Genomic DNA, 22,100 nt, shown 5'->3' on the forward strand with positions numbered 1-22,100 from the left:
TTTTAGCTTCCGAATGTGCAACCTACTAAAAACTTGATAGGTAAACTGAAGGTGCACCACCCCAGGGCCCAATGTGGTTACAAGTGTGCTCTGTTGCAGGGCCTCTGCGTTTTTTGAATATTTTTGTACATGTTTCACAGCTTTCATCTGAGCCTTTATTTTCCTACTGTTATATACGTTTTGTCACATAAGTGAAGCAAACAAAGAACATGGTACTGATAATCTAAAGTTTTCTGGATGTAATAGGATTTTGGATGATTTACATACCCCAAAGAATATTACAACTGTCTTACTCGAGATAACACGTTATGTATTATGATTAAATAAAATAGATCCTTATTCAGATATCAAATAGTATGGTTCACTGATTCTAGCTGATGGAAATATTACAATAATTTTTATTTTGTAAGCAGTTTTTACTTCTTGACAGTTTCAATTTTATATGATTCTGAAATGTTTCTTCCCGAAAATACACAGTAATAAATTGCGACAATTTGTTTTCAGGGATTGATGAGATTCTTGCAAATCTTAGCAACGCCGATTACAGAGAAGGTAAGCTGATGCCAACTGAAGATTTACATTCTTGAAGAAGTGATGTCGTTCTTTGAAGAAACTGTTTGTAACGTTGATGAAAAGCTTGTGTTAATGATCTAAATGGTACTCACTATAGTAATTAACATAAACATTAATGACAATAGAACAATATTACAGAGTTCACCTAGAAATAAAATAACGGTCAATAAAATATGACCAGCTAAATTACTATTACAATTACCTGATATTGACAGTGTTGCACGAGACGATCTTTAAATATAGTGTACACTTCTTTTGGAAGACTTTTTATTTGCCAAGATTGTAAAGAAGGATAGAATGATTACTAGTCTCGACCAGTTAAATGGCAGTCTTCAGTTCACATAATTGAAAGCAGTGTCTACATCAGCTATTAAAGCGAGACGTTCTCTCAGAGTCAAGTGTAAAATTCCAAACTCAAAAATTGTGGTTAGAATATGTATACGCTACCCACAATTGCATTGTGCGGTATAACAGACATATTATAATGATACGAGGCAACATACGGAGTCTGTCCTTTGCTGTCAGCTAACTAGCTTATTCCGATATTTTCAGCACATAAGATGGCTCCATCTGTTGCCTCACTTCATTATGATGTATCTGTTACGCCACACAATACAATGGTGCAGATCGTATATATATTGTAGCTAAAGTCTTTGAGTTTGAAATTGTAAACATGATTGTGACAAAGTGTATCGCTTTAATAACCCTTGTAGACACTGCTTTCTATTATATGATCTGAAGATGGCCTTTTAAATGGTCGAAACTGGTGAAACTAAGTCTTTAATTATTTTTATCATTTAAACGTTGACATACAGAATTTTCCCTGACAGACAACTCAAGCTTAACCTATCCATTTATTACCCACAATATACAAGCCCAACATAATCTGACTGCTATACAGTAACAACATGACTTCTAATAATTGACAGAAAAGAATGGCCCTGAATTGCAAGAAATCTTAACAGTAATAAAAATCCCAAAAACATGAAATTGAAGACATATGAAACTACCTCCAACACTGTTAATTGCCTAAACTCATTTCAGTCACGAAGCGCATTTTTTTTTATAAGTCACCTACCTCACAGAAAATCTTCAGAAAGGAACTACAGCCATCTAAATAAAAAGATTGTAACTACTATAGACTCTAACTACTAGGAGGCATATGGTTAGTAAAAGAAAGATTTTGTTGAAGAGCAAACAATGTGTTAAGAAAATTTTACCTTATTCATTTAACATCCAGATCCAAAAATTATATAGTTGTCAATAATTCCACTGGCCAGACATTACCAATCAAAGATACGTCATCATACATTTCCATATGTCTCACTTTGCAATGCATGTCCTACCAACACAAAGTCTCCACTAAGGAAAAACAAGTCCATACACCTCTCTATCCACTCGCTAACTGCTATTCCGTCCAACCACAGAACCCCTTGCCGAGGGCGCAGAGCGCTGTCAGCGATATTAACACAATCTATGGCGCTGCCAACATACAAACAGGCTACTTACACTAGTAATCGTTGCATCTTTCCTTGCGGCCTTGGCAAATAGACAGTTTTCCAAAAGAAGATTGCAACAATAAATTGCTGTTGATGAATAGACTGTAGGCTGCAGGATGTAACGTGATTGTGGTGGTGGTGTTTCAGTGTGCGGGCGGCGCCTGGTGCCTGACGCGAGGATCGTGGGCGGCCAGAAGGCATCCTTCGGGAAGTGGCCTTGGCAGGTAAGGAATCTCCTAATTAGCCCACTGTTCCTGCAGGTGATACCAGCCGCACCACAAGTACTCCTGCACTCTCTTCCGTTTTCTCCCATTAAAGAGATACAACTGCGTGTAAAACTGACAGAAAAGTGAAAATATTTATTGAATCCAAAAGTATTACTCCCAAAAATGCAATGAATACAAGCATTTTTTTTTCTAGTACTGAAAAGTCTGTTACCTGAACGGTTACGTGTAACACCGACTGATAGCCTTTAATTTACATCTGGTCTATAAAGCGGAAGCCACATTACGATATGGGGCGAAGGGTACTCCTGGTACCATTCTCTCCCCCGCCCCCTCCGGCCCACCAGTTCAATTTGCGAATGGCGCGTGGGAAGAATGATTGTTGGTAAACTTTTGTAAAAGCTCTAATTTCTCTGATTTTCTCATTTGATTATTTCGTTAGAGGTATGTGGCAGGAAGCGATCCGCCAGCGTAGCCGAGAGCGCTAACGCGCTGCTTCCTGGACTCGGGTAGGCGGGCCGACCCCGGATCGAATCCGCCCGGCGGATTAACGACGAGGGCCGATCTGCCGGCCAGCTTGGATGTGGTTTTTAGGCGGTTTTCCACATCTCGCTAGGTGAATACCGGGCTGGTCCCCATGTCCCGCCTCAGTTACACGGCTCGCAGACATCTGAACACTTTCGCACTATTTCACGATTTACACTAGCCACAGACAGTTGGGGTTCACTGATTCCGTCCTGGGGGGTACGGGGTGGCGGCAGGAAGGGCATCCGGCCACCCCTTAAACATTAAGATGCCAAATCCGATTAACGATGACTGACCCTGCGTAACTGCGGGACAAGGCTCAAGTGATAGAATAGTATGTGGCAGGAAGTAATTTGTTGCCCGGGCCTTCCTGGAATGTACGCTCTTTCAATTTCTCCGTGATGCACAATGCTTCTCTGATGGCATCTGCCACTGGAGTTCATTTAAAGTCTCCTTATCACTCTCTTCCCGACTGAACGATTTCGTGACGAAGCGTGCGACTTTTCGTTGAATCTACGATGTCTCTTCTGTTAACCCAATATGGTAAGGGTCCCAGACTGATGAGAAATACTGAATAATCGGTCTTAAACAGTGTTTCTTTCGTCGGTTAATTACATTTCTTTAAGGCACTTCCAATGAATCTTTCCCACAGTTTGTTTTATGTCTATTTATTGTCTCAGTAGTTTGCATAGTTGTGCAGTACGGTGCACAGGTACGTGCGTTTACACTTCCATTATGTGAGAAGTGCTCTTCGTCTACCCACGTGACTTTTAACAGCCTTTCATCCACTACAGGCAAAAAAAATCTGTTACAGTATGAATAAAGAGGGGCAGCAGTTCTAGGAGGAATGCAATGCTTCCTGTAGGTGAAAAATGCAGCTGTTCTGGCAACGTTAGTTTAGAATGAAATTATCACTCTACAACGGAGTGTGCCCGCGGAATTCGAAGTTCCCGAGTTCGAGTTCGATCCGGCTCACAGTTTTAATCTGCCAGGTAGCTTCAACATTAGTTTAGTTTCATTATTTAAAAATGCGCGTCTCTTCGAAAACTGCATCATCCTTTTAGAAATACTTACCACATCAATAAATTTTCACTTTTTGTATCATTTTGAGACATTTAATGTATTGGAATGAAACATCACAATTGAAAAAATGCAGGTACAGGTTTACATTGAAGAAACAAAAAAATAATACCTTGAAGTTATGAAAATAAGCTAAGAAATGACACAACGTTAAAAAGTTTGCGCATTCTGCCCTGGAAGGAGACTATATGATAACCTTTAGTTCCTCTGCTCTTGAAAGTGTAAGTTAGAAACATTTGTGACTCCGTAAGATTTTTTTGCCACATCGAAACTCCAACACGGAGCCTTTCACAGGCAATGCGTTACCAATGCCCCTGGCCGTACACAACGAACAGATTCAGTTTGCACGTGTCCTTGCTTCCTTCTATACGTTTCAAACTCCTCAGAAGCTCTGGCATGATCAGAACCTCAGGGGGAAACGATGCAGCCGAGAAATGACGTTGACCACAGCCTCAGGGGTGTTCCTAAACGATATTAAGTTACTCTTGAGTGATGTATGCTCTACGATCAACATATTCGTTATAGCGTACACTCCACTGAAGTCTAGAATGTCATCTCAATCACAGTTGCGCTGGTGTAAATGAATTCTAGCCTGACAACTACGTTTCACTTCTTTTGATAGTCTTACATAAAAAATTCACTGCCCCGAGAAAAGTAAATGCATACAGGAAAAAAAGCTTAAAGATTTTATCAACAAACTATACCGAACCCATTGTCCTCTTTAATGGCAAAGTGAAGCCAGTCATATTAAGAGATGACGTCAGTGTTGTTTCCAAGTAGAGCTGGCAGAGACTGCTGGGACGGAAGGGATGGACGAAACGGAATAACTTAGTATCGAGTGTACAAAGTTTTCTCGGTGTCCAAGCCGCGTGGGGGTTAAGTGAAAACCGGCTCGATAATCTTGGTTATGAGGGGGTCCACATCATCGAAATATTTCATAAAATGAAGCACTGTCCATTGTAAACAGTATATTTATGTCATTTATTTGCTGTACTATTGCCTAAATTCGTCTGCATGTCATTATCAAGGACATATATTTTAACAATACGCACCATGTCGCAAGGGATGTCGCATGCGAATCAAATTATCAGTCTGCATGTGAAGCCACATATGAATAACAATATGCTTTGTATCGAATACAAAAGAAAGAGCAGTAAAATGTGTAAAAGATATATATACCGTATGACTTGAGGACGAAGACTCCATCTGTTCACTGGAAGACATCATCATATAATGTGCGAAGCACAACTGAAATTGCGTACTGTTAATGTATGCAGGATGAATCACCTAAACCTTGCACTGCAAATATTGCGGAAGTGGAAAGTGCTACTGATGTGTGGTTTTCACAGAATTAATTGGTAGTCAGGGGCACGTATTGATAGCCAATCAACAGATTGTAATAATATTTAGAAAGTGTATTTTTGGCAAACATACACTTCTTAAATGGATCTTGCGTTTTGACATTAAGAAACTAAGAGTAGGGTACAGGGTGTTTCAAAAATGACCGGTATATTTGAAACGGCAATAAAAACTAAACGAGCAGCGATAGAAATACACCGTTTGTTGCAATATGCTTGGGACAACAGTACATTTTCAGGCAGACAAACTTTCGAAATTACAGTAGTTACAATTTTCAACAACAGATGGCGCTGCGGTCTGGGAAACTCTATAGTACGATATTTTCCACATATCCACCATGCGTAGCAATAATATGGCGTAGTCTCTGAATGAAATTACCCGAAACCTTTGACAACGTGTCTGGCGGAATGGCTTCACATGCAGATGAGATGTACTGCTTCAGCTGTTCAATTGTTTCTGGATTCTGGCGGTACACCTGGTCTTTCAAGTGTCCCCACAGAAAGAAGTCACAGGGGTTCATGTCTGGCGAATAGGGAGGCCAATCCACGCCGCCTCCTGTATGTTTCGGATAGCCCAAAGCAATCACACGATCATCGAAATATTCATTCAGGAAATTAAAGACGTTGGCCGTGCGATGTGGCCGGGCACCATCTTGCATAAACCACGAGGTGTTCGCAGTGTCGTCTAAGGCAGTTTGTACCGCCACAAATTCACTAAGAATGTCCAGATAGCGTGATGCAGTAATCGTTTCGGATCTGAAAAATGGGCCAATGATTCCTTTGGAAGAAATGGCGGCCCAGACCAGTACTTTTTGAGGATGCAGGGACGATGGGACTGCCACATGGGGCTTTTCGGTTCCCCATATGCGCCAGTTCTGTTTATTGACGAAGCCGTCCAGGTAAAAATAAGCTTCGTCAGTAAACCAAATGCTGCCCACATGCATATCGCCGTCATCAATCCTGTGCACGATATCGTTAGCGAATGTCTCTCGTGCAGCAATGGTAGCGGCGCTGAGGGGTTGCCGCGTTTGAATTTTGTATGGATAGAGGTGTAAACTCTGGCGCATGAGACGATACGTGGACGTTGGCGTCATTTGGACCGCAGCTGCAACACGGCGAACGGAAATCCGAGGCCGCTGTTGGATCACCTGCTGCACTAGCTGCGCGTTGCCCTCTGTGGTTGCCGTACGCGGTCGCCCTACCTTTCCAGCACGTTCATCCGTCACGTTCCCAGTCCGTTGAAATTTTTCCAACAGATCCTTTATTGTATCGCTTTTCGGTCTTTTGGTTACATTAAACCTCCGTTGAAAACTTCGTCTTGTTGCAACAACACTGTGTTCTAGGCGGTGGAATTCCAACACCAGAAACATCCTCTGTTCTAAGGAATAAACCATGTTGTCTACAGCACACTTGCACGTTGTTAACAGCACACGCTTACAGCAGAAAGACGACGTACAGAATGGCGCACCCACAGACTGCGTTGTCTTCTATATCTTTCACATCACTTGCAGCGCCATCTGTTGTTGAAAATTGTAACTACTGTAATTTCGAAAGTTTGTCCGCCTGAAAATGTACCGTTGTCCCAAGCATATTGCAACAAACGGTGTATTTCTATCGCTGCTCGTTTAGTTTTTATTGCCGTTTCAAATATACCGGTCATTTTTGAAACACCCTGTATATTACAATGTCAGTGGTTTATGTTGCAGGATTCTCGTGCGAGTCGTTTACGAGATATTGTATTTTGGGAAGTTCCCACGACGACGCTTGTTTGTACCATTCAACCTGCGTAGTTGCTTTTCTAAACTCTCGTCGCTACTTTTGTAAAGGCCTCGTCGGTACTGCTGTGGAGGCCAAGTTGCCACTGTTGTTACGGTAGGCAGAGTTTGTGAGTTCGTGAAACGGCTTCTGGTGCGGTACACAGTAAGACAGTTTCTCCCTGCCACTATTACACAGCTATAACCCAGGGCATAGGACAACGAAAGTTCTACAACACTAAAACAAATTAGTACAAAGTCAGGTAAATGAGTTTACTTATCTTTGTGACTAGTTGAGACATTAATTCTGCAACACTCCTGGTAATATAACACAATTTACCCTCCATGGCTATGTGGAAATAATCGTAGATAAACTTCACAGTACATAGCAAATGCAATTACAACAATTCTACAGTTCACTAAACGGCGTTCCCTGTCTAAGTCTGCCCTTAATGATGATCTATAATCAAGTGGGCGAGAGCTGCTCCTTTATCTTCCGAGAAGGCTTCTATCCGTTGTCGTGCGGTCATTTGCGGATTGTACTCGGCCGGCAGTTGCCCGAGGCGAAGTTGATATCTTCCTCCTCATCGCCGCCCGTGGCGCTGGTGGAACTCTATGACACTGGCACCAGCTCGCATCTTTGCGCCTCTGGTGCTTTTGTCATTGCTCTGTCTTGTTCGGACGACACAGCAGTGGCTACGTACGATGTTGTTATCTCTATTTACATTGTATTTCTGTGTTCCTTGAGTGCACTGCCACTTGCTAGTCAATTAGTGCTTGACAGTCCAAACAGGAGGTCGTGAGCGGATGATGGGACTTACCAAGGCAGAAAAAGCCGACATGCTCATGGTGTATCGAAAGTGCATGAAGAATGCAGTACGGCGTATTCGGCAAGATGTGCCAATAAACATCAACCATCTCGGTAATTATTTATTAACTTCTTCGATCAGTTACGTGAAAGGGGTTGTGTAACACCTAGACAGCGTAACAGACCTAAACAAGTGACGACAGAAAAAGGGGAAATTAATGTTCTTGCTGCTGTTGCAGTTGATCTGCGCATTAGTTCCAGCGCAGTCCCTCGGGGAAGTGGCATGGATGAGGCAAGTGTCCTATGCGTTCTCTATCGACATAGGTTCCAAGAGCTGCGTGCAAACGATTACGAGAATCGTGTTAACTTCTGTATAAGGTGGCGTTAGTACAGAATACTATAGATGTATCATGTATCTTGTTTAGTGATAAAGCCACATTTACCAATCGTGGCCAGGTAACCGCCGAAATATGCACTATTGGTCTGTTGACAAACCCCGTCGGCTTCGTAAGGTAGTACGTCAGAATCCATGTAGTGCAAGTGTGTGGTGTGGGATACTGAACCATCACCTCATAGGCCCGTTTTTCATAGAGGGCACACTAAACGCACAAGTACCGCAGACTCCTAACAGACCATCTTCCACGTATCCTAGAAGACGTTCCTCTGCAGACTAGAAGGAATCTGTGGTACCAGCATGATGGTTGTCCAGCCAATAGTGTACGAAGTACTACGGAATGTCTTCACAAATTGTTTTCAAAGCTTTCGATTGTACGCAGACGATATGTACCTCGGCAAGCTTGTTACCCGCATTTGGTGCCTGGTGCCTGTAGACTTCTTTCTGTGGGGAAAGCTGAAAGGCTTGGTGTGCAACGACGTATTACTGCAGCCTGCTCGGACATCTCCGCTGAAATTATAGCACGTGTGCAGCAGTCGTTCCATAGCAGACTGGAAGCGTGTATTGCCGCTGCCGGTGATCATTTTGAACACAACCTGTGATGGTCAGTTGTCTCGTTACCGGTCGAAATCCACATAACTAGCGTATGCACTTGTCTTGTTCTTTAGTGCGTCTTACAACAGATATTATACAAGTGTCAGTGTGGGAACTTTTCAGAATACGGCGTTTCGTAAACGACTCGCACTAGAATACTGCAACAAACACAAATGAATTATAATTTACCAAACTTTTATTTCATAAATGTCAGTAGCCATTGTTTCATTTAAAAAAGTGTATGTTTGCACAAAAAGTATTATTCCAATCTGCTGATTGGCTAACAGTACGAGCCTCTGACTACAAATCCACTGTGCGGCTGATTCCGGCGGAGGTTCGACTCCTCCCTCGGGCATGGGTGTGTGTGTTTGGATAATTTAAATTAAATAGTGTGTAAGCTTAGGGATTGATGACCTTAGCAGTTAAGTCCCATAAGATTTAACACACATTTTGAACAAATCCATTGTGTGAAACATTAATAGTGCTTCCTATTTCCGCAATATTTGCGGTGCAAGTTTTAGGTGATTCACCCTGTACATGCTTGATAATGACGTGGTAGTCGGAACTGGACAATACCATTGCAAATAGATGACATAAATATACAGTCTGCAATGGAAAATGTCTCCTTTTACTATTCAGCGTCTTCATAGTCAGGAGCTGTCCAAGTGGCATGACCGTTGTGTTTCTCTTATATGTCTTACTGTTAGTGGAGTGACTTCACCTGGGGCGAAATTATCTTGCGAAAGCACACAACACAATACAACCTTCTACTTTCCGCTTGGATACCGAGATGTCTCTGTGGAAAACTCCAATACCGCACCAATTTATAATTTAGAAGGCTGTCTTTATCTAAGAGTGTAATTATCAGAGAGTGAGAGACATTACATATTTATTAAGGTACTGATGTTGGATAATCCATTCAGCTGTTTTCTTGATACTGCTTAATTACAGGATCTATTTCGAAGTTATACAGTGATCAAAATAAATGTTGCATATTGTTTTATTGTCAATACTGGAAATAATAGGAAACAAAGCTGAGTTTTTTTCTGTCAGGTACAGTTACAAGAAAACAAAAATAAGCAATTTAAACACATTTCCACTTGATAAGAACAAAATAAAAACAAAAATCAAATCTTACAAAAGGTTTCTTCTCACTGTCATATTGCCCAACACATTGTTTATGAACCAATTAGCCCTCCTCGTAATTGGAGACACTTTTTAATGGGGTTAGGCATATTGATTACCATACTGTCCAGGTGAAACTGTCAGATATAGTTCCATTCCCCTACAGCGTCGTCTATGAGGCTCTGTAAGGTCTCTGAAGGGACAGAACTATTGCAAAGCGCTCATTTTAGCATGTCCTATGCATTCTCAGTGGCGATAAGAAATGGATAATATGGAGAACATTCTTTCAGTGTGATTCTGCGTTGCCCTAGGAATGTGACCACAAGTTTGTGACGACGGGGCCGGGCAGTGTTGTCCATCAGCGTGAATCCCGCTCCAGTATGTTCACCGAACGGAGCCACAATGCCTGCAAGGAGGTCGTCCTGATACTTCTCACCAGTCATCCTCCCATGTATTGGCACAATTGGTGTCCTGCGGCCATAAATGATTCCACCCCAAAACACAACGGAACTGGATTGATAATGGTGGCGGTCTGCGGTACAGTTACTGGGTAACTGTTGTCCTCGTTGTCTCCACGCATGAACACGAGTATTTTCAGGGTGGATACCAATACGGGTCTCGTCAGAAAAGAGCGTTGCGTCCCATTGTTGTCTAGTCTACAGGGAGTAGCTTAGTGCTCATGCAACACGATCCCCTCTGCGAATCCTATTTAGAGATGTACGTTTCAGAGTTCTTCTGGCATGTAATCCTTGTTCATGGAGCCTATTCCGTATCGTTTGTGTTGCCACCTACACTCCTGTAACTGTTTGGAACTGTCACCGTAGACGTGTAGCATTGTGTTGAGGGCTTTTGCTTGCTGCTGTGTACGCAGATATAGCCCCTGCACACTTGTTGTTTTTGTTCCTCTGCCATTGCTGTGAATATCCTCAGCTGATCTTGCCACTCGAAACTTGTTCCATATTCTATAGACATCACCTTCACTAACAGTGACATTCAAAAAATGGCTCTGAGCACTATGGGACTTAACTTCTGAGGTCATCAGTCCCCTATAACTCAGAACTACTTAAACCTAACTAACCTAAGGACATCACACACATCCATGCCCGAGGCAGGATTCGAACCTGCGACCGTAGCGGTCGCACGGTTCCAGACTGTAGCGCCTAGAACCGCTCGGTCACATCGGCCGGCTAACAGTGACATTCACTGACACGTCCACTTGTCTCGTTCCCTGCTCCATTAGAATGACTATGCTGAGCCTCTGATCATACGTTATTGTTGTCTGTAACATCCTGAAGGAACACAACTCTCGTTATGACACACATCATGAGTGATGCAATCTTTACAGGTGACACGGTTGCCATAGATTGTATATACTGCCCCCTCACGGTAGAAACATGGACTGTGTCTGCCAGAATTACCTTACAAACAAACCAATGCATTGATATCATTACGTATTTGTGGACCACAACGTTTAATTTTAAAGTTTCGGTGATATGCAACATTTGTTTTGACCACTGTGCAATTTCATCTTCAGACGTGCTTGATGCAGTCCAACTCAATCGAAACACTGAAGTACATGAAGTGATCCGAAACCTAACCACACTGAAAATCAATTGTACTGCTGTAGGCATAAAATGTTCCATGTGCGCAAACCAATATCAAGGCCAGATACACAGTAACCGAAGTTTCATGCCTGCTCAATGAAAACTAAGTTATATAATTTTCGTTGGATAGGCAGGAAACTTTACGTACCTAGAAGTTTCGATTGAACAGGACTGCCATAAGCACGTCTGAAGGTGAAATTGTAAAATTTCACAGTCGATCATGCGGATACCATCAATTAAAGAGCTGAATGGATTATATTAACGAATAACAATGGAATACAGCTGAATGCACCAAAGGTTCCATCCATGATTATGAATCACATGAAAATACGTGTTGAAATAAGGTCGTATTGTTACAATGGCAGATGGTTGCCCCTAGAACTTTATTGCCAACTTTTTGTAGGATGAATACACGCGTCTAGGTCAAACGGGATACAGGCAAATCATTCGTTTGATTCTGTGTACCCGCACAGGGACTGCTCATTCAAGAAACTCCGACAGTGGCAGTTTGTAGTGGCACCCGGATAGTAAAACATAGAAACGGTGAGATTTATGCTTCTTCCAAGAACGCGGACGTCGAAGACTTACCCACAGCGCAATACAGAATAGGTGGAGTCATCAGTTTTTGCTACAGTATACGAAAACGAAACTAAATAATTCTCTTCTCCTAGTGCCACAGAGGTGAAGTGCTATTTAGGGCTTCTTCAATTACGACTCCCAACCATATCTTATATTTACAGAAAGCTTAACGATAACGGGACGATATTCTGTCGGGGTGGTGTAGCCTGTTGTGTCTAGACAAGACAGTCTAGACACAGGGTGAGGTTACCGAAAGGCACGCGTACACACACGCCGACTGGCGTGAGTTCTGGAACAGGATAAGTAATGAATGCTAATAAGAAAAGTACGTATCTAAGTTAATACTTATCTTTATTCCATTGTTGTGGTACATCGCTATTGACGATACAAATTAGACTATCTTCAGATACGGTTAATGGCGCCTTGCTAGGTCGTAGTCATGGACTGAGCTGAAGGCTATTCTAACTGTCTCTCGGCAAATGAGAGAAAGGCTTCGTACGTGTAGTCGCTAGCAAAGTCGTCGTACAACTGGGGCGAGTGCTAGTCCGTCTTTCTAGACCTGCCATGTGGTGGCGCTAGGTCAGCAAGTACTGACAGTGGCGACACGCGGGTCCGACTTGTACTAATGGACCGCGGCCGATTTAAAGCTACCACCTAGCAAGTGTGGTGTCTGGCGGTGACACCACATAGCCACATTAACTCACATTTGTCTGCAGTATAGCCAGTACAATTTTACAATAATGTAATGATATTTTACTTAAATTTCACACCAGCCGCATAGTTCTTAAGAGCAGTGACACTATTTTAAGCAGTATGAAGCGACAGGTTTTGCCCTCAGTTGATCATACTTGGAACTTATGGTGTTACATATTTTGAATCATTAATCGCATGGACAAAAAAGGTTCTCAGAAAGTTTCTATCGGTTGTGAGACCAATGCCGGTACTGGCAAATCCACCCTAAATTTCCCTCATTGGGAACCGTCTTGCCAAACTCCCAGCTTTCTGCGATTTAGCTGAAAATAACTATGGGATGGATCCCAAACATTACACTTCATTACTTAATAGGACACTAAAAAAAATACTGTAGCCTGTATTTTACTGTTGTACACTGTACAAGGAACTTAATCTCTGAATCAATTTATCAGATCTATGAATTATTCGTATGTTATTATTTCTCTTATGATATACTAATTGTTAAAATGTTATTTCTACGCAGATATCTCTGCGACAGTGGCGTACGTCGACGTATCTGCATAAGTGTGGGGCTGCTCTTCTGAACGAAAACTGGGCCGTCACAGCGGCGCACTGTGTAGAGAAGTAAGTATGGTTCTTACTACCTTCCTGAACCTGCCGTATGTGTGTATTATCAAGAAAAACTTGAGCTCAGTATTCATTTCGTATTCATAGAACACTAACGTCCAGATGCGTATACAAATGAAATGGCTGGTTATGTTTGGTGAACATATAATGTCAGTGTGTCTAACAACTGTTTCGAGCAGCTGTTTTCTAGGAAGGGTTCCGCATCGCAGCAGTCCTATACTAATTCAACATTCAATTGAAATTTCACAGTTGTACGGGAGTATGAATGTAGTGTAAATTGTACTATATAGTTTCTTCTTCTGTATAATTCCTTAACAACTCGAGGGTAAGAGAAATACTTGAAGATGTTCCTTGGTAGTCGCGTTGTAGATGTTTCAGCCCCGAAAATTTGGTCAGTGAAAATTCTGCTTCCTTTGTGGCGTTGGAATTATAGCGAAAGCTTTCGTTTTATTTTCGGATTTCCTTCAGTCAAATACTAAATTTAGCAGAAAACTGGTTGCTGTAGCTTCCTTTTTCGTCTGACAAAGACGACAGAGGCCAGTTAACTAACAGTCGCACATGTTCTCTTGTGAAATAGGATAATTATGCACTTTCTGCGTCTCTCAAACTTCACGAAGACTGTTGGCTACATGATCTGCTAGGTACCTTCACCCCCACAGTTAGCATTCTGGGGAGTAACTAAAACCATAAGAGACTTCGAGATCTGTGTGCCACCCATTCCCACCGAATCAACTAATTTCATTTTCTGGGGTATGTCACAGTTACATTATTTTAAGTTCCTGTTAGCTTTCGAAGAAGAAAGGTCATCATTATATCAAAGATTGTGATGTAAGTCCCCATATTAACCTAAGTGTCTTCATCTAGCGAAGGACAGTGCGATTAAATTTAAGAACATAATAAGGATCATAATCTTGGCTATATGTTCAACACATATTTGTCAGAAAGCTGAATAGAACGGAACAGTATCATTATTCTACCAGCAATGACGTTCACTTTTTCGCCACTTTTTTAATTAATCAAAACGTGCCTAGTCTCCATTGCAATCATAATGTGTTGTAATTTTATGCCTTCCTGAGATGAGGGAGTTTTGTTCATGAATCAGGAATCTGCAATTTTACTTCTAGATAAAAAGAAAAAGACGAAATGGATAAAGTCACTATGTGGGGCGATGTGGTGGAAAGGGAAAGAGGGGGGGGGGGGGGGGCACAAAGTCGAAGTTTGCCTTGGGCGCCACTTACCCTAGTTACGCCACTGTCAGAGATTCCAGTGTAAATCCCTCGAAACTTCAGCGCAATGCACGAGAATGTCATCTAGACATTTAATACGCCTTTTGAGCGCTGCAGCTTTTCGATTCTTATTGGACTCTGGATTAAATATAATTCAACAAGCAACCAAACAAATCCAGTGTTTCCTTTTATTTGTCTAACAGAACATACATTCAAAGAAATTTCGAAGTTCTACAGTCGCTAGAAGAGTGTAAAGATTTTGCATGACACCCTGCTAGCCATTAAAATCGTAATACCATGAATGCTGCATTTTACAGACGACAAATCGGCATAAAGTACGGTAGTTACTTAGATATGCAAATGATTAGCATTCTGATCAACCACACGGAGTACACAGGAGGAACCCCATCTATATTATATACATAAAGAAAGATTACGCAGCAGATTTGTCATTGAGAAATCGGATTTCACAGGTGATTGGTTGTAACGGGATAGTATTATGCTTCGTGTAAGAAGTAAAAATGTCTATCAGCACGTGTCAGAATTCGAAAGTGGTTTAACTGTAGCCTATCAAGATTACGGTTTACTTTTCCGTGATATTGCTGCTAGCGGAATGCGAATACTGAATCGATTTGGTTTAAGAGGGCCGAGGGCCGTATACTGGACGAGCAAAATAAAACTGAACTAGAAAATGTTTATAAGATTAATTCGAAATTGAGCGCTGTAGATGAACAGGAGAACTACCAACATGTTGGAAACTAGGATTTCGATGAACCAATTAGTTGTCATAGTTTTTCATTTCTCTAAATGAGGCCTGGTTAAGCCTGTCAAGGTATATGAACTCTCAAATATGCGGTATTATGCATCAGAAAATCCCCATCAGTACTTTGAAGAGGCGTTACATAAACACAAAATCGGTGTTTGGTGCGCAACTTCTGGTGTCTGCATCATGACACGATACATGTCGAGGAACTGTTTAATTTATAAGGAGATCAATTCACAGAAGTCGAACGACTGTGCTGATATTTTCATCAAGACGGGGTAACAGCACACACCGACTAGACAACCTTGTCGTGAGTACACTAGAAGTTCGGTGAGGAAAGGACAACCAACGGTGGCAGTGTAATACCATGGCCATTTCGATCATCTGATCTCTCTTCTTGTGATTTTTACACGTGATCAAACTGAAAGGTCAAGTGTATTCAGATATTTCTCACACACTAGGAGAGCGACAGCAGGACACTGAGAAAGCTATTGCCGGCCGTGGTGGCCGAGCTGTTATAGGCGCTACAGTCTGGAACCGTGCGACCGCTACAGTCGCAGGTTCGAATCCTGCCTCGGGCATGGATGTGTGTGATGTCCTTAGGTTAGTTAGGTTTAAGTAGTTCTAAGTTCTAGGGGACTGATGACCTCAGAAGTTAAGTCCCATAGTGCTCAGAGCCATTTGAACCATTTTAGAAAGCTGTTGCTGCTGTCTGTCAGCAAGAACAGCTACGCATGTCCCACAGTTTGCTATATCGAGCACAGCGCTGCATCGACGTCAGCGCTGGCCATTTCCATCTTCTATGATACTCATTAATAACGGTCAATCCAGCGTCAGTCTTACTGTAAATATGTTCTGGACCAGTTTGGTTTTGACACCCTATACAACTTAATGCTGGATCTCAAGAGAACCACACGACTAGTGCCCGAAAGGAGACACATGTTGGTAGCGCGGCCGTGAGGGGTTGTACAGCCACGTCACACACCTTGAGTGGGGAAATAGGCTTGTTTGTAGGAAGACGAGTATCCGCATGGACAGTGCAACGGCATCAGGAGCGCCATGACTGTCAGCATGGCGGCTATTGCTATGGCTTCCCCTGATACGGAAGCAGAGAAAGAGACGCCGACAGCGGTACATCCTACGAAGCGCAGCACTGTATTCGTGTGTGGAGGCTTCGAGGAGAACGAACCTTGTCAAGTCCGCAGCTCGTGGTCTGGTGGTCTGCCTCTGGATCACAGGGTCCCAGGTTCGATTCCCGTCAGGGTTGGGATTTCCTCTGCCCGGGGAATGAATGTTTGTGTTGTCCTTATCATTTTATCATCATAATTGTTGTGACTTGGCAAGACAGCCAAGCCACTATGATTGGTAGCCGAAAGGCACGCGTCTAAGCTCACGCAGGCTGGCGTGAAGTCTGGAACAGTTATAGGAGTTTATAGTAGGAAGAAAAGTACGTAGCTTCTGGAATACTTAACTTTAATCCATAACTGGTGAACATCGGTCTGACGGTACATGCATCACAAGATAAATAGCAAATGATAATGGCGCCTTGCTAGGTCGTAGCAAATGACGTAGCTGAAGGCTATGCTAACTATCGTCTCGGCAAATGAGAGCGTAATTTGTCAGTGAACCATCTCTAGCAAAGTCGGCTGTACAACTGGGGCGAGTGCTAGGAAGTGTCTCTAGACCTGCCGTGTGGCGGCGCTCGGTCTGCAATCACTGATAGTGGCGACACGCGGGTCCGACGTATACTAACGGACCGCGGCCGATTTAAAGGCTACCACCTAGCAAGTGTGGTGTCTGGCGGTGACACCACAATCATCCGTGACAGTGACCAGACTGGACTGTGTAAAAAAAATTGGACTGTGTAAAAATTGGGACTTCGTATGGGCGCTGATGACCGCGCTGTTGAGCGCCCCACAAACCAAACGTCATCGAACCTTGTCAGATTGCGTTCACAATCATCGTATAGGCCCAGTAGCTTTCATTATTCTATAGGATGCCACTATGTACGAAACACAATCATCTATGGTCCTCGTGGTTAGTAATTTGGACAGGATGTGTTACATTTCTTTGTGTCTCTGATGTCGCAATAATGTTATCTTTCAACAAGGTGATTCAAGACCGCATGTGATCCATGCTGTCCTGGCCAGCCCGTTCGTTAGATCTGTCACCCACTGAAGACTTCTGCCCGTGGGTTGCCGAGAGATTGGCACGACACCCCTCGCCGGCCACGACGACCGACGAACACTGACGTAGAGTTGAAATAGCATGGAGTGATGTGTCCGTATCGGCCATCCGTGTTCTATTCGACTCGATGCGCAGGAGTTAGAGTCATTTAAATTAAATCGTGCATTCTTCCGACTTTAATGAAGACAGGAATAAGTAAAATTTCGTTACGTTCCACTCTTGCTCGTGAACAATTTTATAGGGCAGCAGCGTACATACACTATCTGGACTGCCATATGAACTGGTCCAAAAATGAAAGTTAAGGGATAGGCTACTTTTGTAAGGCGGTGTTGTGTTATGTGCCGTTGCAGCGTGCCGCCGAGTGACTTGCTGTTGCGACTGGGGGAGCACGATGTGTCCACGGAGGACGAGCCGTACGGCTTCCAGGAGCGGCGCGTGCAGATCGTGGCGTCGCACCCGCAGTTCGACCCACGCACCTTCGAGTACGATCTAGCGCTGCTGCGCTTCTACGAGCCCGTCGCCTTCCAGCCCAACATCATCCCCATCTGCGTGCCCACCGACGACAGGAGCTTCGTCGGCCACACGGCGCACGTCACCGGCTGGGGAAGGCTCTACGAAGGTACGAACCTCTTCTTTCTTTTACTGCATACATTACGATGTTCCATTTTTTATGTTGCTAGCCTGAAATTGAGATGTTAACGCACACTGATGAGCTAAAACATTATGACCACTGCCCGCCGCGAGTTCTGAATGCTGCCTGGTGATGTTGTGGGCATCTCAAGCGGTAGGAAATGTACCACGTGGTTATAATTAATGTGCAGCTAATGACAGAGGTACTGTGTGGGCTGTAATTGTCGTGTGGCAGCGAAATTTGGTAGATATTCTAATGCTTTAACGCAGAACCGAATTACGCTGGGAAAGAAAATTAGCTCCTCTTTTTGTCACCAGGTGCAAATCTAGCGTTGTGAACGCAAGAAAGACGAATAGAAATGTTTTGACATGCAATGGATTAGAAACAGGATGTAGGCCGAAAAGATCAGTCAAGTGAGAAAGGCATAATTTTGATTTTGTTATTAACTGCCGCTTACACAATTTGTTCAATATGAGCACTAGAGACGTCGACGGGATACCGCATCCATAAAGCGACGAGATCAACAGTCAACAGTCGCTCGACCGAGCGAGGTGGCGCATTGGCTAGCACACTGGACTCGCATTCGAGAGGACGACGGTTCAATCCCGCGTCCGGCCATCCTGATTTAGGTTTTCCGTGATTTCCCTAAATCGCTCCAGGCAAATGCCGGGATGGTCCCTTTGAAAGGACACGGCCGATTTCCTTCCCCATCCCTCTCTAATCCGATGAGACCGATGACCTCGCTGTCTGGTCTCCTCCCCCAAACAACCCAACCCATCTCAACACTCGCTCGCAGCTGTTCCGGTGGAATGTGGGCAACGTGTTCCTGCATACTGACCTTAACATCAGAAAGAGACCGAACGAGTCCCCAGTAAATGCCAAAAGCCACATGGATTCAGATCAGGTGATCTTGCAGGCCATGCAGCTGGCAAACCTCTGGAGGTAACATGTTGGTGGAAGATTGCATTAACCAGATATTTCACTAGACGAGCGACGTGATTTGCTACCCCATCTTGCATGAAAACAGTGATTCCTAGACAGTTACACTCTTCCAAACCAGGAATCACGTGCTGTACAAGGAGGTCTTGATAAAGTGCAGATGTCACGGTACAAGTGACACGCCCTCTGGGCGTATTCGCTTCAAAGAAGAAAGGACCGAGACTAAGGGGCTTGTGCATCCAAACCACACAGTCATACACTGCGAATGCAATGGCTCTTCGTGTTAAAAACGCTGTTTAACGGTACCCCGAATTCGGCAGTTCGGTGTATTCATTGTACCCTGTAGTGTAAAATGTGCCTCGTCACTCTATAGAATATTTCTCAGGCACATGCCATCAACTTCGATCCGATCCAAAAGCCGAAGAGCAAATTCAGAACGTTGCTGCGGATCGTGAGATTTTAGTTGCTGCCCCGTCTGGATTTTGTTCGGGTACGAGTGTAAAATGGAGGGCAAAACTTTCTGTGCTGTTGATCATGTCATGGACAACTTTCGAGATACTACACGAACACTAACACTACCCAGGGCACATTCTGCATGGTCAATGAGAGCAACAGCAGCAGTGTGAATTATTTCACCAGGATAGGTGTCACATCAACTCACCCGTGTTTTCGAATTTCATTCTTTAAACCGTTTAATGACATCGGGCCTCTCCTCAGACCTTCCAGTCCGCGATATTCTCTCATTGCAGTACTGCAATTGTTGGCGTTCACATAAAACAGTTTGACTAGCAGTGCACGGTCTCTCTTCTCGACACTTATACTGTTCACTCATGTTATGGCTTTGTCAAATGACACCGTGGATGTCATACCGCCATACAAACAATGTACAGCGCTAGATTTGCACCTGGTGACCAAAACTGGAAATAATTTTTTTTTCAGAGTAAAGTGGATCCGCATTAATGTATTAGCATATATACCAAGTTTCACTGACATACGATAATTAAGACCACAATGCATCTCCGTCAGTAGCTGCACTTCAGTTATAACCACCCGGTATATAAGTGGAGCAGAAACGAATGGAGGTTATTCTAGCTACGACACGGGTTGCAAATGGGGAAATCCACTGACGTAAGTGACTCTGACAAACAATTGATCGTTATGGCCCGGCAGCTGGGGACAACCACTTCGGCAAGGGCGATGCTGGTCTGTTGTTCATCCCCTAGTGTCGCGAGCATCTGTGGAAAGTGACTGAAATCGGTTAAATCACAAGAAGCGACGAAGTTTTGAAACTTCCTTGTCTCATCACAGATCATGGAGGAAGGTCGGAGGCTTCCCCGCTCTATGAAGTAGGATAGGTGGCGATCTCTGGTAGATCTGATGACAGAGTACAATGCTGGAGCAGTATTTCGGGAACACCATTCAGCGCACATTGTTGAACACGGGGCTTCGCAGCAAACGACTTCTACCAGTTCCCATGGTGACCAAATCATCGTCAGTTACGATTGCAGCGGGCACGGTATCATTGAGATTGGACCTTAGATAACTGGGAACGTGTCGTTTGGGTTGATGTATCATGTTTCTTGTTACACCAAATCAATGGTCGTGCCTGGATATGTCATCATCCGTGAGGCGAACGGCTCCTGAAACATGCACATTATTAAGGGGCAGTATTATTCTTCATGGACCGTTAACCTGGGCTCCCATGGGACCTGAGGCAGTAACTGGGGACACTATGACCGCTGTAGACTATGTGAGCATCATTCAGGACCACCTGCATCCTTACATAGTTGATGTATTCCCGAACGACCATGGCATCTTCCAGCACGACACCTGTCCGTCTCACAACTACAGAATCATGCTACAGTGATTTGAGAGGCATAATAGTGTATTGACGTTTATGTCTCCGCCCCCAAAATCGCCTGAAATGTACCCAATGGTATCCACGTGGTACCGTATTGGGCGTCAGCACCGCATCCACAAACGACCGGTCCGTGATTTACGGGAATTGCATGATCTGGTCCCACATACCTCCGGAAATCTACCAGGGGCTTGTCGAATCTATTCCACGCAGAATCGCTGCCGTGTTGCGTTACATGGGTGGATCAGGGCGCTGCAAAATAGGTGGTCATAATGTTTTGGCTCATCAGTGTAAGTTTGTATCTTAACACAAACTGAAAGTACAGCTTTCCATATGTGAATCAAACTTCAGCATCATTGTGAGTGCTAACTGCTGACTGATTCTTCTCTCGCTGCTTGGAAGAGCACTTTCTTAGTTAAGAATGAAAAGCTGAAAATTGTAGAACGTCAGCACCATAAATTTATTTTTTTACTCTGTTTATGTCTTAGTAGGGCCATTATTGAACTCCAACTGACTTTCATCATCACAGAGGTGGCATACCGTAAAAGTGGGCAACTTCGTGCCAATTTTAACACTATTAGTAACAAACTTTTATACAGATAAGTACTGCGACATATAATTTCGAGGTATATGGAATTTTATAACCTTTATTCTTTAATTTTGACGGCAATTAAGTTTCTATGTTCAATAAAGTATCCGAAGTATGATGTATTAATTATCACAAAGTTACCCGCCCCCTCAGGACAACATGACATGGACAGTAGAGATAAATCCATCTGTCAAAAAGTTGAGAGCTGATCTAGTGTTTCTTTATGACACACAGTTTTACCTCTATGACAAATTTTTATAAGTTTTGTTTTATAACTACACAGAAAAACATTTATCATCTGTTCAGATTTATTTTTCTAATGTTCTTAAAATGTGAATAATTATAGGCGTGTCCTCACTGTAACGAAATAAAAACAAACTGCATTAATCAAGGTAATTAAGAAAAGTCTTACACATTTATTTGCGCGTCTTTCCAATGGAACGGTGCAAGGAAAAAGGTCACAATACTTG

General features: G+C 43.2%; 1 protein-coding gene across 2 annotated transcripts in view; it reads left to right on the forward strand.

Annotated features, from left to right (window-relative positions):
- Window positions 1–22,100, forward strand: part of LOC126183516 (serine proteinase stubble-like) — a 225,804-nt gene that overhangs the window by 186,177 nt on the left and 17,527 nt on the right. For both annotated transcript variants that reach the window (XM_049925571.1, XM_049925572.1), the window contains exons 5-8: window positions 505–552; window positions 2,220–2,296; window positions 13,334–13,434; window positions 17,964–18,232. In XM_049925571.1, the coding sequence (XP_049781528.1) occupies window positions 505–552; window positions 2,220–2,296; window positions 13,334–13,434; window positions 17,964–18,232 (495 nt within the window). The remainder of the gene's footprint in view (window positions 1–504; window positions 553–2,219; window positions 2,297–13,333; window positions 13,435–17,963; window positions 18,233–22,100) is intronic.

This window comes from Schistocerca cancellata, chromosome 4 (assembly GCF_023864275.1).
Source record: "Schistocerca cancellata isolate TAMUIC-IGC-003103 chromosome 4, iqSchCanc2.1, whole genome shotgun sequence".
Classification (NCBI taxonomy): domain Eukaryota; kingdom Metazoa; phylum Arthropoda; class Insecta; order Orthoptera; family Acrididae; genus Schistocerca; species Schistocerca cancellata.